General features: G+C 32.1%; 1 protein-coding gene across 1 annotated transcript in view; it reads right to left on the bottom strand.

Moving 5' to 3' along the window:
* LOC107451539 (acetylcholine receptor subunit beta-like 1) overlaps positions 1-18,678 on the bottom strand; it is a 130,471-nt gene that overhangs the window by 12,607 nt on the left and 99,186 nt on the right. Inside the window, exon 4 of the mRNA XM_021148572.4 lies at positions 6,930-7,039. Within this exon, the coding sequence (XP_021004231.1) occupies positions 6,930-7,039 (110 nt within the window). The remainder of the gene's footprint in view (positions 1-6,929; positions 7,040-18,678) is intronic.

Below are 18,678 nucleotides of genomic sequence, written 5' to 3'. Positions count from 1 at the left end.
AAGAAACTTGTTTCGACTTGCAAAACTTATTAACCGCATTGAGAAAAACACTCTTTTAATGGTATTAATTCCATATAGGTAAATGGAATATTGGGTCTGGAGGTAAAGCTTAATTTTTTTCCATCTTTTATCAATACTATTTTAAAATTAGGTTGCTTTTTTTAAATTTAGGCAATTCAGACAAGAGCAGCATCTAATCTAATAGCGACTTTGTTTTTCATGTATGCTTAAAATGAATAAAATAAACAGAATCATGGTTTTTGTTGAAATATAAATCACTTATGAACGCTTATCGAAATGTTGTAAGTGTTGCTTCTTGTTATCGTCGAAAGACATTTCTATATTGAATATTGTTATTTTCCTTGAATTGAATGACATATTAGATGGCAAATATTAGTTCTTTTTTCCTTATTTTTTAATTATTTACGTCAAAATAAATAAAAAAAAATATTATAATTAGTATTTCAATAATTTATAGTTTTGGAATACAGCATAAAACACAGGTATCTTTTTTGCGTTGAAGACAGCACTTTCTATACACGGATCTCTTCCAAACAATAATTTTTTTTCAAATTTGCACTTTCTTACAGTTATTTAAATCTAAGAGAAACAGTTATTCATCATTGAAATTTCTTCAATTTACGAAATCAATTATCAATAAAATTCTGAATACGAATGAGAAAAAAAAAACTTCAAATTACATTTTTCGGATTTTAAATTTCAGAAAAAATATAATTCCGATATTATTACAGATATTTTTTAGTAATTGCCTTTTATAATAATAAATAATAAAAAATATCAAAATATATTTTTAATTATAATTAGAGAGACAGAAAAAAATTATAAAAGGAACAACAGTGTTTCACGTGAGTTAAAGAGTTAATGTATGCTAATATTTTTCATAATTCACTCAATATATTGTTAGTCGAAAAAATATTTGTATAAAACAAATAATTAACTAATAGATTAATAAAAATAACCAAAATATTAAATAAAATGTGGATTGTCGATTGGTTATAGATATAATTGCAGGTTTCAAAAAGTATTACTAGTTCGGAAAAGTAGTTATAATTCTCGGACTCTGTTGGACTCTCTCGGATTCCCGGACTAATTTGTTAAATTAGTGTTATCAGACTGGCTACACTGCACCAAAAAGAGTTAAGCTAGTAATTCATACTTGATTCTAATTTTAATAAATTTAACTTAATTTGTTTTTAAATTATCATTACATCTAAATAGTTTAAACATATTTACAGCAGGCCTGATAGCTATCTTATTGTGTTGTAAGTGCTGGCTGAAAGTGAATTAAATGTCTGCTTACCTTATGATATATTGACTGTCTAATCTATATTATATAAAACGCTAATACGTATGTATCAATAAAACCGATGATATTTCTTTTCTCGCGTTGGCAACTGTTTTCAGTTTTAATTAATAGGCTTCGGCGTGCAAGAGCGCGTACTGAGCATCATATGGCTAATCTATATTATATAAAACGCTAATACGTTTTAATTGATAGGCTTCGTTGCGCAAGAGCACGTAGTGAGCATATCATATGTCTAATCGGGTGAATTCTCACAAAATTATCTTCATCGAAGCCGATGCTTTACATCCGGCGTTCAGTACACTATTTCATATTGTTTTACAACACATGGTTTTAGCCCTCTGGTGGGAAAGACTTTGAAACAAAAGTTACTTTTCTCAACAACTGAAATTTAGAATAGTGTGATTAAGAAAAATATGTGAACTGTTTGCAATTTCAAATTAATATTGAAATGCACAGGTTTAGAATTTTCTACAGTTAAAGTTTTCGGAATTTCAGTGTTCAAAAAAGTATACAAAAGCTAGACGTTAAGAACGTATCCAATGCGCGAGCAAAGCGAGCATCGGATTGCGAAGCAATCAGAAATGAACTGCGAAAGCAGTTTGGGGGGTTGTCGAGCGGCAGCGAGCAGGGGGCGAAGCCTCCTAGTAATTAAATAAACTGTCTTCAAACTCTCGGCAGATGCCTTTTTTATGATCTTTATCTTATTGTTTTCAAAAAAAAGAACAAGCAGCAAAAAAAATTGAATATTTTTCATTAGTTAAACTGATTCCTATAAAATTATTCAACTAGTTGAATGCATTTCTACTAATTAATTGTATGACTTACTCCTAACAACTACCAAATAAATTGTTCTTTTATTGATTTAACTGAACCACGATTCTTGGCTACCTTATGCATGAACTAAATAATCTGAACGATGAATAAGTGTTGAGAGCATTAAACTTGAAAAGAGTCTCTATTAAATGTATTGAAAAAGTTCTTCAAGTTTATTTGATATCGATTTTAACAATGAAAAAAAATATTTCTTTATATCCTATAGGTTGGATAGAAATGGGTTAACGCATATAAGACGAAAGAAGAAAAGATTTTACGGACATTTTATGTTTGTGGGCGATATATCATTTGGTTTGGCGCCAACAGGAATATTTTTTCCTCTACTCGCGAGAAATGATACAATGTAGCTCTTTTTGGAAACGAAAAAGAATACAACTTTGTAAATAAAAATGAGAAAAATATTGAAAAATGGAGCCAAAAAAATTTTTTTTTCAAGATACTATGTCATATAGATAAAAGTAATTCATTATATTCCGTACTTCAAACCAAACGCGTTTTCGTTAAAGAAACAACCTATCGAAACGATTTCCATTAAAGATGATTGGATTTGTTTATTCAGTTAAATAGTTATCAAATCAAATTTTTAGCATCAACCTAAATCTACACGATTATTTACAGGAAATTGTAGTTATCAATCCATTTTCTCTTTTTGGCCGGATTTTTTTCGGAAATAGACTGATAGCAACTCACTATTGTCGTTATACACTTAACTAATGTCGTTATACATTTCGGCAAATTTGTCTACTTTTTCCTTCACTGAAAATCGAAGTAATATTTTCTCGTTCTTTGAATTTTTTTCGTCTTAAACGAGAATATAAGTTTTACCTAACTCAGGTAACAAGCAACTTTTAAAAACTCGAAGATTTGCTTACAATATTTGCGGGTCTGTATTTAAGGCCTGTTTATACGATGCAAGTTCTTGGACCAAGATTGATTGAAATTGACGGAAACTTGTTTTGCTTAGATCTTGGATCGTGTAAGCGATCATCCAAGTTCTTGGTCCCCACTTGGATGATAGTAAAGCGTGTTCTACTTTCCGTCTAAGTTTTTCCTCCCTTAACCAATCAGCTTTTAAAATTTTGTGACGACAGTTAGCAGACATATGATTATGTCCTTTTGTTGTCCGTTTTCGTATATTTTAATCCAAATAAATTAAAATGTTAGGGTCTATTTACGTTATTATTATTTTATTTGAATTTATTTAGTAATGTTGAATTCATATAAGTTTGATTTTATAATGTTGCTATATTAGTATGAAAAGTGCTCATGCGCAGGTTTTTCAACCGACCAATCAGTGGCATTCAAGAACTTGGATAGTGTCGATAAATCATCCAATTTCTTGGAGTGAGAAATTCCTCCAAGTTCTCGTATTCAAGAACTTGGACCATGTAAACAGGCCTTAACCCTTTCTCACCGACTGTCACAAATACGTGCCAGCATAAAACCGTATCAACTAGGGTAAAAAGATAAAACTGGTAATCAAAGTGATTCTTTAGCAGTTTATTTGTGGGCGGAGTTATAATTGTTTGATTTATTTAATTCACCATTACTTTGTTCAGAATAAAACTATTTAGTTATACTTTGAATTAACATTGATTATATATATGATTAAACTAACAATAATTAAACTAAAAGCAAAGTAGGTCCGTCAAATTAGAAACAACTACATTTAAGTTACCGTTTTTTATTTAATTACGTCCTGATCCTGATTTTGTGCGAATGCTTTTCTGAATCACCCGTCCCCAAGGGGATAAGGTGGGTACAGAGTTGCTTCTCAGTGAGGTTTCCTAGATAAGGTAATGAAACAGTTGCCTTATAAAACCGCGGAGAAAAAAGGTACCGGGAGTCGACAATACTAAAAATCTCATTAGGGTGACCTTGTCTCACGGCATGCCAGTTCTCCAGATATGCCCTGCTTGGATATATTTCTATGGTGACATGAATTGTTCAACAGAGGTTTATTGCCTCATAACTTTTTGATGTGATTTTATAGTTCTAAAACCTTAAGGAGCTTTTTTCTATTTATAGTTGTCACAATTCATGGTAAGTATTCAATTAAATTATGTTAATTTAAACGTCAGAAAAATCAACAACAAGCACATTTTTATGAACTGCAAGACTGTTTCAAAATTCCTTTTATTCATAAATCACTCCAGTTTAATTTCTGTCTCATTTACAAAAAAAATATTGTAAATTTCTACTATCTCCACAAAAAAAAGAAAAAAAATAGTAAAATTAAAACTTCTTTTTGCTAAAAAAAAAAGATAACCTTGAAAGATTAATTTACTATATTTCAAGAAAAAAATCGTAAACTATAAGTTTTCTTTGCAAAAAAGAAGCTACTTTCACTTTTTAATAAATCGTGAAAGCTAAATCTCCTTCTTTTTTCCATTTTTTTTTTCTTTTTATATTTAGTAAAATTTAAGCATTTTTTTTTCTTTTCCAAAACAAATTTCGTAAAATTTAAATCTATTTCTTCTTCCCCAAAAATGCTTTATAAATGAAATTTTTCTCATCTCTTAAAAAAAATGCAATTAGCAGCCTTTTTATCAGAATATTTTAATTAACCATCAAGCACTAAATTATGATGGATTTAAAAATCTATTTATAGCTTTTCATCCGAAAATTACGCATACTAATGAAACTTAATGAAATTACCAGTTTAAATACAACCACATCATTAATTACATATAATTCTTCCAAAGAAATTATTTGTATTTATTTAAGCTTTGTGATTATTTATAGCTCTCAACACCTCCTGTATGTTTTCAGGCATTTATAAATGTCTCTCGAAAGGAAACTGTCAAAATCGATTGTTACGCCAGAATTAATTAATCATAATCCTCTCTCAGAAGACAAAGATTAAGCTTCTAGCCTATGGCGACTCTCATTGGCGATCAATAACTTTCAGCGGAGATAAACTTCACAGAATGAAGAGACGGTAGGTTTAAGCATTGGCTATGTAATAGTCATAAGGTTAAATTGTGAAGCAAAGATTGAGCTATAAAGGGGTCGTTAGACTAAATCATGTCATCTGGTAACTCAAAAATATTATGTTGTCCAGATAAATGAAAACTTTAAATGTAGCATTCAAACCTTATTGAAAATAATGGTACATTATCACCTTTTTTAAATAGTTTCAGTTACCATGCTCATTAAATTTAAAAAAAATAGTTGCAAAATTACAGGTTTACAGCACATTCTATATGAGTGATAAGTGAGAAGGGATGCCACGGGCAACTAGAAATATTATAAGCGGTGACTAGTAAGTAAATATCTACTAAAAGCATTATAACTAATTACTTTTTGAAGCAATTAACACGTTGAGCACCACGCTAAATTTACATATCTTTCCCGTCAGGCCCCAACGGTAAATAACTACAAACTAAATTTGCACATATTAGACAGATTTTGCTAGTTTTTAAAAGAATATATACGTGCAAATTTTCTTTACGCATGTTCTTTACAACAAGACATATAAAAAAGAGGTGAATTATATAAGCCAACGAATTGTTTAGAAATAGTGGTGGATAAAAACCTAGTAAATTGAATTTATTAAACCAAGAATCACAATAATTAACACGTTCACGCCGGGGTGACCCACCGGTGGGTCACGCTAGATTTTCTCATCTTGACGGCGCACCGGAGTAAAAACTGGTGACAAATAAATTTCATTTTTTAGTTTTTTTCCGAGAATAATAAAAATTCATATCTACCAATTGTTTTTAACGGATGCAATTTTTATATTAAATTCATACCTACCAACTTCTCCGGATTTTCCGGTAGATTTTATTTTCATATTTAAAGTGGTAGTTATTATATACTATTTTTTTTTATAATCTTAATTTTTAAATGATATTGATCACCACTATTCTTTCAAAACTTAAGCACATATATTAATATGCGTTACTGTCATGGTTGTCAACTTAAGTTTTCTCAATTACAACGTATTTGTTTGCTTAAAATTGAAGTTTAAATTCCATTTTAATACCACTGGGAAAAATAATAATGGAAGGGATTAAAAGTTGGCAGGTATGTGAATTGCTTCTTCGCCGTGATAAATTTCCTTACAGTGAATTATTATTGTTGAGAATAGATTAACACCTCCCGAATATTATCTAATTTTGAAATAGTTCTTCTACCAGTATTTTCTCTTTTCCCGTACCAGTATTTTCACTTTTCCCGGCGTAAACGTGTTAAATATAAATAATTTTTAATGTAAGTCGTAATGGTAGTTGCAATTGAATAATTATTACAGATTAAATAAAGTAGAAAAATTCAAAAAGAAATTTAGTTTCTACCACTTATTACAATTTTGTCGCCCATGGCATCGCTGATGGTTGTAGTTAAATTAGTGCCTTCAGAATTTGATTAATTTTGCCAAAAATAAATTAATTTAACATATTTAAATTTTTTGTTGTTAAAGTTAAGTGGTAGCTAAACTTTTGAAAGCAAGGAATTTTACACCTCTGGCGGTTTGTAACATTTGTTGAATTAGTCTTGCCAAACTAGCTACACTACGCTGGAAGTGGTTAGGAGGCTAATTCAGCGATTAATGGACAAATAGTACGGTTGTTTTGTTCAGATATACTTTGTTTGAAAAATAATATGCAGTGATAATTTTTACCACTTCATAAATTTTTTTAAGATTCGTAGTTCATGTTATTAGAAAAGACGTGTGAGCAGCGTTGCATAACTCTCCTGCGCTGCTCAGACAGTAAGAGTTTCACAATACTTTTTGAATAAATAAAGAACAATAATCTCTTACTTGTTGAAGAGGACAATGTCCGGCTTCCAGACTTTATCAGGAGGTAAACGGAGTACTTGAATTCCTCCGTAGTCAGCAGGATCCCAAACTAATTGGTAGTCCATCCAGGTCTAGGATAAAAAAGAAAAAAAGACATTTTTATTAGAACATTGAAAACTGGACAGAATTGAGAAAGATTTGAATTGCTCTTCGATTTGAATTGAATGCAGAAAATCTATAAATCTACTTTCCTCAAAATTTAAAATGTTGGAATGGGCCAGTTTTGCAACTAAACGAATCAGTTAAATTCTTTTTGACACAAGGTCAATGAACTTTGGTTTTCAATCAAAATTACGCTTCACACACACAGTATTGCATAGCATATGCATGGACCGAGGAGGGCGAGCAACCCCAAGGGGTCGTCTCCTAGGAATATGTAGTATGATTAAGACTAGTTTGGTGAGCAACCCAGAAGACGAGTGGTTATTCAACCAGGACGCCTGGGTCACCACCGTACACAGAGCTCATGACATAATTTTCTCTCATTGATTATTTTCCTATTTTATTTTTATCTTATTTTTTTATTCAATTTGGATTGATAATCGTGCGTCGTAAATATATATTTATTTTATATTTAACCCAGACCTTCCTTAATATTATCGATCATCATAATGTCCATGATTATTCTATTTTATATTGTTTATGATTATATAGTCATTTAATTATACCTCATGCAACTCTGCATTTCTTGATTGTCCATGTCACACGAACCCCCTCTCGATTTTTTGGTGCTGAGCACCCCCCTTTTCCTCCCATCTCCATTCCTCCTCACTACTCCTCATCATCGATTTATTACTACTGACGAATCGGTTAATGCCGCTTCACGGCAACGCACCGAGATTTATGTGATTTCTACCATTGTTTAACTTTGCAATCGTCTAATATCAGTTATCAAAATTGAGGGTAGCTGCAATTTGGAAAATATTGTCCAAGTAGTTAAGAAAAGATATCAGTCGAAAATTTGAACCCTTAACATTAATTTCATTTTCTGCTTATAGCGCCAAATCTCAAAAAATTCTGAACATTTTTCCACTCACATGCATACCTGCAAACTTATACGGTAGCTGAAAAAAACTGTAAAATTTAAAGAACATAGAAACGAAAAACGTATTTATTTTAATTAACCTCTTAGGGACGAGTGAGTTATAAATGCATTCGTACAGCATAAATGTGGGCATGGCTAATTTAACATAGTATTTGTTGCTTTCACTTTAATTCCAACGTATGTAATCTATAATACAGAACCCTTTTTAAGACCTAATACAATTTGTAGAGATGCCAACTGATCCAGTTTCCACAGAATATTTTAAAATTGAATATTATTTTGCTCAATTACTTTTTTAAAAGGTTTTGGGTTCATGCGTACAACTGGTTCACTTTTTAAACAGTCTGCGTGGGCTACTTATTGGACCGTGTGGAGGCTTCTTGATGTAGGAGGTGATGGCCCACCACAGTGCAACCAAAATTTTTAAAAAAATATGGCAATACTTATTAGACAAAGCAAAATATTTCATTTTGTAATTCAACAAAAGAAACTTCTAACCAAGCTTTATAGCTTCAAAATAAACGTTTTCACAGTTCTCATTCAACAACAACAACAGAGATCATCTTGCTCCGCTTTGCCGAATAGTATTTTCTTGCGGTAGCGAAATTTAAGTTATTTTTAGTTTCAATTTTAATTAATTTTTCCACCACTAAATATCAAAAATTATAAGAATCATATCACATGCTACCTAAAAGCATAAATTTTTTGGTTACGGTTTTTTCAAAGTAGGCGTAACTATGCTTATATTAAAGTTTTACTAATTAATTCGCTACCACTTTATTAAAACTTTTCTAGAGAGCGAAGCAGTTGGCATACCTGCAACAAAATAAATGAACCGAGATTTACTTCCTCGCGCAAAAACAAGTAGAACTTGTTATGTAAATGAACGTCTTCCCTTGCCAAAGAGATTGAGGTACCCTCTGCACAAAATTATGAAAACACTTCTGCACTGACTCTATATACACAATCTTTCTTTTAGCAACAAGTGTTTTGGAAGATTTTACTTTCCATACCTGCCAACTCTTCCGGATTTTTCGGAAGATTTTATTTTCATATTTAAAGTGGTAGTAAATATATACTATTTTTTCTTTTATAAACTTAATTTTTAAATGATTTTGATCACCACTATTCTTACAAAAATTAAGCGCATATATTAATATGCGTTACTATCATGGTTGTCATCTTAAGTTTTTTCAAATGCAACGTATTTGTTTGCTTAAAATTGAAGTTTTAATTCAATTTTAATACCACTGGGAAAAATGATAATGGAAGGGATTAAAAGTTGGCAGGTATGCATTATATAACTGTTGACACAATACCAGAGATGCCAACTGCTCCGGACACGCCAAGATAATTATTAAAAAAAACGGTAAATAACTGCAAAGTAAATTTTGCAAATATTTAACTATTTTTGTTTGCTTTTTAAAAAGTATAGCATGACAAAAGTATTAACTAACTAACTAATCAAATTTTTCAGAGTGCCTATCCCCTAGGGCAGTGCTTTCCAAACTTTTTGTACCTGCGCCCCCCTCTTTGGAAAAAAAATTTGTTGTGCCCCCCTTAATTTTTCTAACAATCCAATTTCATAAACACTCATCTGATATTGTAATTTATTTAATGGGCTACAAAATAATATACAATATTATGTATAAAAATACATAAAAAATTATTATCTATTTTAAGAAATAATAATATAATGTAATAAAAACAAATCTTACAAAAGTACAAAAAATAGAATTCAGCATTAATACAACATTATAAAAATTTAATGTGAAGGGTGAGCTTGTTTTTCAGCACAAATTTTATCAAACCGTGGTATCATTGAAGATATCGCGGTTCTCAGTTCCTTTTCAATCTTTAAGCAAGATCGATACTTTGTCTTTAAGACAGCTACTGCAGAAAACCCAGTTTCACATAAGTAAGATGTTACAAAGGGCAATAAAATTTCTAAAGCTTTATTTGTTTAAGTAGGAAACTCGTCCTTTACTCGTAACCAAAACGTGACAATATTATTTTTTTGACACCTATTCGACTTTTTTGGTTTGTATTCGAAAATGATATTTTGGAATCAGCTGCGTGCCCCCCCTGCAGCAGTCTCGCGCCCCCCTAGGGGGGCGCGCCCCACAGTTTGGAACACACTGCCCTAGGGGATATCTGCTCTTTCATCGCATTGAAATGAATAATGGGTGGGGTGGAAAGGGGGGGTGCCTAGTCGCTAATGACAGTATATAAAATAAAGAAAACATTGTATATTCTGGGTTAAGTACGTATGTAAATCGCAATTGAACATATAACAAAAGTATTATAAAGTGTTGAATTATATAAGCCAAAGAACTATTTAGAAATAGTGGTGGATAAAAATCTACTAAATTGAATTTATTGAACCAAGAATCACAATTGATAAACTGCCACTTTAAAATATATATTTGCTGTCAGGAGCACGTTGACATCTCTGCACAATACGAAAAATCATGCATTGAGCTGTTAGATATGGTATCATTTTAACCCATGCGAATTTTACATGGAACAAAATGAGGAAAGTAAGTAATTAAATTTTTTCTAGCTTTAATGCCAGCAATTATGAAATCATTCTAAAGGATTGAAATGCACGTATTAGAATGTTTTTTTAAAAATTACAATGACTAATTAGTTTAGACGGAATAGTTTAGACTAATTAATTATTAATTAAACTAATCAATTTATTTTATCTTCAGACTTTCTTGATTTATTAAAAACATTCTCAAATTCATGTTTTTGACAAAAGAAATAACTTTCCATTTCCTATCAACAAATTAATTAGCTGAAATTCTAATATTTCTATGAGTATTTTGTTTGTACATTCAATATCGTGTTTATTGCGTAACTTAATCCGAATTAATTATATTAAGTTTACGTGAAGTTATGAAATGCTTCTTTTGAATAATTTTCAATCTATACGTAAACTTCTCTTAAATAATGTTATCTCAATTGGATTTTTGCACAGATACTTGATTTAGAAGAAAATTGTCTTCCGAGGCAAAGTAATGCTTACCTTTGTGCTATGGTAGGGCCACCTAGCATTGAAGGTTCGGTTGGATCTTCAGAAACATAACTAAGTGCCTGTCTATATTTCCAATCAAAAAGTTCGTTTTTTTTATATATTTTTTCAATCTTTTTCTCATTCATAACTTTACATATTTTATTCATAGTTTTATTGTTTTCCATTTTGGCTTATAAAACAATTTAATACTCGAACCTGCGACATTTGACTCCCATCCGAACGATCGAGTTTAAAATCAATCGAATAAATTTACTTCTACTTCGATTTTCGGGATGTCCTCATCTGACTTGCTTTCGCTGCGTGTTTATTACTTTGTCGAGGGTATGGTTGCCTGTGGAATTTTGCCACTGACAGCAGAAACTACTCCAGAAACTCATAATGTCGTCAGTGCAGAAGCAGATTCTGAGAAGAGTGCCCGTCTCTGATTAAGTTGTCTTGTATGTCAGTGATGATCATTTCCTTCTTTGTTCTTTACATTGTCAACATTTTCTATCGCGTTTTTGTTTTATTATTATTATTGCGCAGTAGTTGGACTATCATTGCTTTCCTGCAAGTGACTGGATTCATGTCAGGTAATTTGTTTAGATTTACATTTTCTTCAAATAATTATTCAAGTTGTAACATTAGCAGCTCAGCGCTGCTCCTGCCTGGAACGAATTGTATACATTTTCTCTCCCTTACATCTCAAATTTTAATATTATTGCATTTTGTATGTAAATTAAATTGCATTATATATCTATCCATAAACAATGGTAGGAAGCAAAAGTAGCTAACACTTCTATACTAACTCCATGTAAACAACCTTTTTTTTAAACAGCAAATGTTCTGTAAGCTTTCACACTGCAGGAACGATTTATAAGATCATGCTTGAAGCTTTTAAAAATGGTGTCATTTTTAACTGGGCAATGTTCGGATCGACTAACATGAGGGAAAAAAGTTAATACCTTCTGTCTAGCATAACAGCAATTTTGAAGTCATTCAATAGGATTGAACTATTTATATTAGAATAGTTTTTTTTTTTTAATTATTGTGGATTAAAGAAAAAAAAAGCTTTTAACTTATGCTTATTTTGGTCGATGCAAATTTTGTATGGATAAACATGACATAATTTCTGGAAGCTTCAAACTTCTAAATTGTACCAACAGTTTTGCCATGTAAAACCTTTCAAAACATTTTCCATACAGTTAGCATAAAAATGTTTTCATGTATTTGGCCAACCCCTGTATTGATCTGTAATCACGCGACTGCGAGATACTTAACTAAAATGATAACCAATGCTAGGAAATATCAAATTAGTCTAATCTCGTATAACTAATCAATCCCGTACAACATTGTTCATAAATGTACTTTTTGAATAACTACAAAGTGATTCGTTTAATAACAGTAGACCGAAGTGAATAAAAAAGGTTCGCAAAATAACTGCAGAGAAAAGAAGTTAACGCTATTTAGGGTGAGATCCGAAATGAAACCAGATTTTTGTTCTAACTGATCAATAGTGCTTTCGAAATAAAAAGTGGTAGCTCTTTCCTACGAGAGTCATTTTATAAATCTTTTATTATTTAGTAATTTTCTTTGGAAACAAATATGGAGCGCTGATTAATACGATGCTTTTAACTTATAGATTTTTTTTATAAATGGTAGCATTCACAAATATATCAATTTTCTTTGTACTAAGCAAATTGTCAAACAATTTTGTTCTTACACTTTCGGCTGTAAAAATATCTGTCTTAATCTTATGCTACTTTAAACCCTGAACTTAACCCCTTGGGGACGGGTGATTTAGAAAAACATTCGTACAAAATCAGAATCAAGTTGTAATTAAATAAAAAAAACTGTAACTTAACACGTTCACGCCGGGAAAAGTGAAACTACTGGTGCGGTAAAAGAGAAAATACTGGTTGAAGAACTATTTCAATATTAGATAATATTCGGGAGGAGTTAATCTATTCACAACAATAACAATTCACTGCAAGGAAATTTATCACGGCGAAAAAGCAATTCAATATAAAAATTGCATCCGTTAAAAACAATTGGTAGTTATGGATTTTTATTATTCCCGGAAAAAACTAAAAAATGAAATTTATTGTTACCAGTTTTTACTCCGGTGCGCTGCCAAAATGAGACAATCTAGCGTGACCCACCGGTGGGTCACCCCGGCGTGATCGTGTTAAATGTAGTCGTTGCTAATTTGACAGACTTACGTTGCTTTTACTTTAATTATTGTTAGTTAAATCATATACATAATCAATGTTAATTATAAGTATAACTAAATAGTTTTATTTTGAACAAAGTAATGGTGAATCAAATAAATCGAACAATTATAACTCCGCCCACAAATAAACTGCTAAAGAAATACTTTGATTACCAGTTTTATCTTTTGACCCTGATTGATACGATTTTATGCTGACACGTGCGCGAAAGGGTTAAAGAAGCAAAAATTGCTGACTTACCATTTCAAACAGAAAATAATTGCAAGACGGGATAAAATACATTAAAATTAATGTTTTTAATTTAGTTTTAATCACACATTTCAGTATTTATTTGTAATCTCTATTGTCTATACTTTGTTGTCAAGTATTTTAAAAATAAATACTAGGAGTGGTGAGTATAGAGTACTCTACGTATTTTGCTATAAATTCAAAACTTACTTTTTTCTAAAAGTTTAAAAGCAGAGTATTTAAAAAAAAACTTCTAATACCTGCAAACGAAAACCCTTACAAATTTTAAAGATTGACACGGTTTCAATTTCATTCCACTTCGGACAATCTCTCCAACTTTAATCATTCTCTAACTGTTGCGCAATAATTAAATGCAAAGCACAGATTATTTACATACCCTCAAGCCGATCGGTACAAACTTACAAATAGTTACAAAAAAAATAACTTAATTATCTTCGACTAAGTAAACCAGGCGGCATGAAATCTTCTTCCAAAGATATAAAGAATTAACGAACGTATTATTAGATGCGAATATTTATCTTTTGGATCTACGGAGCAGAGTTTAATCAAAACGCAGACGTGTAATTAATAACGAAAAATTCTTAAACAAATTGTTAAACAAGATAGGGAGTCATGACCTCGCTACGAAAATGAAAATCGATTAGAGTGGGTCGTCGAGTAATACCCGCGACAGACTTTAGCGACATATCGGGTGCGTTATTTAATAGCTTACATTGCATAAATTCTTGTTCATTCAGCTTGGAATTCTTGCCTTTGCTGCGAGACGACGACTTTGCAACAGTTTTTCGGTAAATTTTAAGTGATTACATCCGTTTAAGAAGGCATTGTGTCCTGTTTTTCGAGTGTTAAAAGAGACTACTTGATGTTTTCACGTATTTAGTAAGTTTTCTGGTAAGAATCCTTTGTGAAAAAACACTTGTTCATTCAGCTTGGAATTCTTGCCTTTGTTGCGAGACGACGACTTTGCAACAGTTTTTCGGTAAATTTTAAGTGATTACATCCGTTTAAGAAGGCATTGTGTCCTGTTTTTCGAGTGTTAAAAGAGACTACTTGTTGTTTTCACGTATTTAGTAAGTTTTCCGGTAAGAATCCTTTGTAAAAAAGCGCTTGTTCATTCAGCTTGGAATTCTTGTCTTTGTTGCGAGACGACGACTTCGCAACAGTTTTTCGGTAAAGTAAATTTTAAGTGATTACATCCGTTTAAGAAGGCATTGTGTCCTGTTTTTCGAGTGTTAAAAGAGACTACTTGTTGTTTTCACGTATTTAGTAAGTTTTCTGGTAAGAATCCTTTGTGAAAAAACACTTGTTCATTCAGCTTGGAATTCTTGCCTTTGTTGCGAGACGACGACTTTGCAACAGTTTTTCGGTAAATTTTAAGTGATTACATCCGTTTAAGAAGGCATTGTGTCCTGCTTTTCGAGTGTTAAAAGAGACTACTTGATGTTTTCACGTATTTAGTAAGTTTTCTGGTAAGAATCCTTTGTGAAAAAACACTTGTTCATTCAGCTTGGAATTTTTGCCTTTGTTGCGAGACGACGACTTCGCAACAGTTTTTCGGTAAAGTAAATTTTAAGTGATTACATCCGTTTAAGAAGGCATTGTGTCCTGTTCTTCGAGTGTTAAAAGAGACTACTTGTTGTTTTCACGTATTTAGTAAGTTTTCCGGTAAGAATCCTTTGTAAAAAAGGGCTTGTTCATTCAGCTTGGAATTCTTGTCTTTGTTGCGAGACGACGACTTCGCAACAGTTTTTCGGTAAAGTAAATTTTAAGTGATTACATCCGTTTAAGAAGGCATTGTGTCCTGTTTTTCGAGTGTTAAAAGAGACTACTTGTTGTTTTCACGTATTTAGTAAGATTTCTGGTAAGAATCCTTTGTGAAAAAACACTTGTTCATTCAGCTTGGAATTCTTGCCTTTGTTGCGAGACGACGACTTTGCAACAGTTTTTCGGTAAATTTTAAGTGATTACATCCGTTTAAGAAGGCATTGTGTCCTGTTTTTCGAGTGTTAAAACAGACTACTTGATGTTTTCACGTATTTAGTAAGTTTTCTGGTAAGAATCCTTTGTGAAAAAACACTTGTTCATTCAGCTTGGAATTTTTGCCTTTGTTGCGAGACGACGACTTCGCAACAGTTTTTCGGTAAAGTAAATTTTAAGTGATTACATCCGTTTAAGAAGGCATTGTGTCCTGTTTTTCGAGTGTTAAAAGAGACTACTTGTTGTTTTCACGTATTTAGTAAGTTTTCCGGTAAGAATCCTTTGTAAAAAAGGGCTTGTTCATTCAGCTTGGAATTCTTGTCTTTGTTGCGAGACGACGACTTCGCAACAGTTTTTCGGTAAAGTAAATTTTAAGTGATTACATCCGTTTAAGAAGGCATTGTGTCCTGTTTTTCGAGTGTTAAAAGAGACTACTTGTTGTTATCACGTATTTAGTAAGTTTTCTGGTAAGAATCCTTTGTGAAAAAACACTTGTTCATTCAGCTTGGAATTTTTGCCTTTGTTGCGAGACGACGACTTCGCAACAGTTTTTCGGTAAAGTAAATTTTAAGTGATTACATCCGTTTAAGAAGGCATTGTGTCCTGTTTTTCGAGTGTTAAAAGAGACTACATGTTGGTTTCACGTATTTAGTAAGTTTTCCGGTAAGAATCCTTTGTGAAAAAACACTTGTTCATTCAGTTTGGAATTCTTGCCTTTGTTGCGAGACGACGACTTCGCAACAGTTTTTCGGTAAATTCTAAGTGAGTGCATCCGTTTAAGAAGGCATTGTGTCCTGTTTTTCGAGTGTTAAAAGAGACTACATGTTGGTTTCACGTATTTAGTTTTCAGGTAAGAATCCTTTGTAAAAAGCACCGTTCAGCATTACGATTATCTGCTTATTTATAGCATAAACTTTTTTTCGAAAAGTCCTAGGTCTGCTACCATTGATGGCTATGTTTCGCGCTTACGTCAGGGGTGACATAGGCAACTGAAAGTTATTGAAACTCATTTCATTTTCACTTATTTTTATCTCCTCAATTAATTAATAGTAACTAACACTGGGACGTACATTTCAAATTACTCACATTTAAAAGAAGAATATTCTTTGTGTTTGCTTTCAATAGCGAACTGAAACAAATAACGTCAGAAAAAGATATTTTTAATCTGTTTAACACGTAGAATGCCATGGGGGTCACCGGTGACCGGCACTGAGTTTGTTCGTACCACCACGGAGGTCACCGGCGACCGACGAAGCCAAGATTATTAGAAACACATCATTCGAGTAAATTGTTAATATTTTTATATTATTATCGTAACTAAAATGGTTTGAAGAAATTAATGCAATATAGAACACACAAAAATAGTTTTATTTATATACACAGAGATTCCAACTTGCTCCAGACAAAAAATAAGTATTTTCAAGTGGTAGTTCATTAATTGTGATTCTTGTTTTAATATTTAAATTCAATTTAGTAGATTTTTATCCACCACTATTTCTAAACAATTCGTGGCTTATATAATTCCCCTCTTTTAATAGATGTGTCTTACTCTAAGGCTATGTGGCTACTGTGCCATACCCTCCAACTGCTACGGAATTTCCGTAGTTTCAGAAATCTTCTTTTCAGACGGTAGCAAAATTAATGTCTTAATATTTAAAAAAATTAATTTTAGCGTAACTTGTCCACTATTACTTATAAAAGTGCAGGCCATAGGGCTAGATTCTTAAGTTCTGATAAAAGTTTTATGAGAGATCCATTTGCTTTAAAAATTTCTACTTTGGTTCGCTACCACTAGAAAGAATTATTTTCAAAATCCTCATAAGTTGGAGGGTATGCTGTGCACCTGAGAAGCTCGGGGGTAATACCTCGAAGGGAGGCGAGGCAGTCTGCCACAAAACCTCTTCTCTCTCTTAAACTTGTTTGTTCAATCTCACTACTTCATTTTAATTTTCTCTCAGTAAAAGACACTGAACCCCAACTTTCACCTTTCAGTTGCGCTTCGGCGATTTATTATTTATTTCCACTCAGATGAATTAGTTAGAGCCCCTAGCGGGGCTGATGCTAAGATAACCATCACATATGAGTGAGTATGAGAGATATGTCTTACCAGTATAAGCTTACTTCTTTATGACCTTTGAGCACAGAACAAAACAATTTAAGATGAATCGGTTGGTGGCGCTACATATCCAGCATCCAGTAGATATGTCATGTTAAACCTTTTCAAAATCTGTCTAATATTTGCAAATTAAGGTTGTAGTTACTTACAGTTTGGCCAGACTGGCAGCCATGTGAAATTAGCGTGGCATTGAACGTGTTAAGTAAAATTTTGAAGTCATCTGTCACCACTTTTAGAATATTTAGTGTTGTCTGTGATAATCCTGATAGCCAAAGTGTTCGTGGGAACAAAATTTTTTCGAAGCAAAAAGTATAAGTTTCAGGTAAGAAAGGGCTGAATATATATCAAGCCGGAAAGGAGCACAAACTGGTACAAAAGACACTCCCTACTAATATTTATTTCAAGGAAAATGAAATTTCTGTAAGTGCCAAGAATTATTATTTTTTTTTGAAAATATAGAGTATATACGAGGGTTGTAAATTAAATAGTGGCAACTTAACCTTGAAACTCACAGAAGGGTGGGCATGCGCAAATTAGATACGGGAGCGGTGAGCTGGCGCTGTTGTCGATGTGTAGAGCGCAAAAAAAAGTCGATTTGCTTAGAAGGGTAGTTGTTGTGTGGCGTTAAAGTGAGGAGTTTCGTTTCCATTTCCAGAATTTTTTCATTTCAAATATTAATAAATTACAATGTAAAACAATATCGTAGTTACGATTAAATAAATGGAAAGTTATCATGCTACCACTTCATAGATTTTCAGTCACCCGTAGCATCCTTGATGTATGAACATTCGTCTCGCTGCAGGGATATCAAATGCACCGCGCTTATCGCAAAAGTTTTAATAAATTGATAGAGAATTAAATAGTAAAACGAGAATAATTACACCCAATTTTTATAAGAGTACGAGGGTTGCTATTTATATTTCTGGCCTTGTGTTGCAGTCAGTAAGTGTTGCTAGGCGACCGCAGACAATTTTAATCGAAAGTTTGATATTTTTAAACATAAATTCAGCAGACGATTTACCATTATAGCTTCATTCGTGTTGTTGACAGTAAATTGAAAAGTTCTTCTCTTT

The sequence above is a fragment of the Parasteatoda tepidariorum genome, chromosome 5 (assembly GCF_982258835.1).
Source record: "Parasteatoda tepidariorum strain Cologne lab strain chromosome 5, Ptep-v5.0, whole genome shotgun sequence".
Taxonomy (NCBI): Eukaryota; Metazoa; Arthropoda; class Arachnida; order Araneae; family Theridiidae; genus Parasteatoda; species Parasteatoda tepidariorum.
This window is presented reverse-complemented; position numbering and strand designations above follow the sequence as displayed.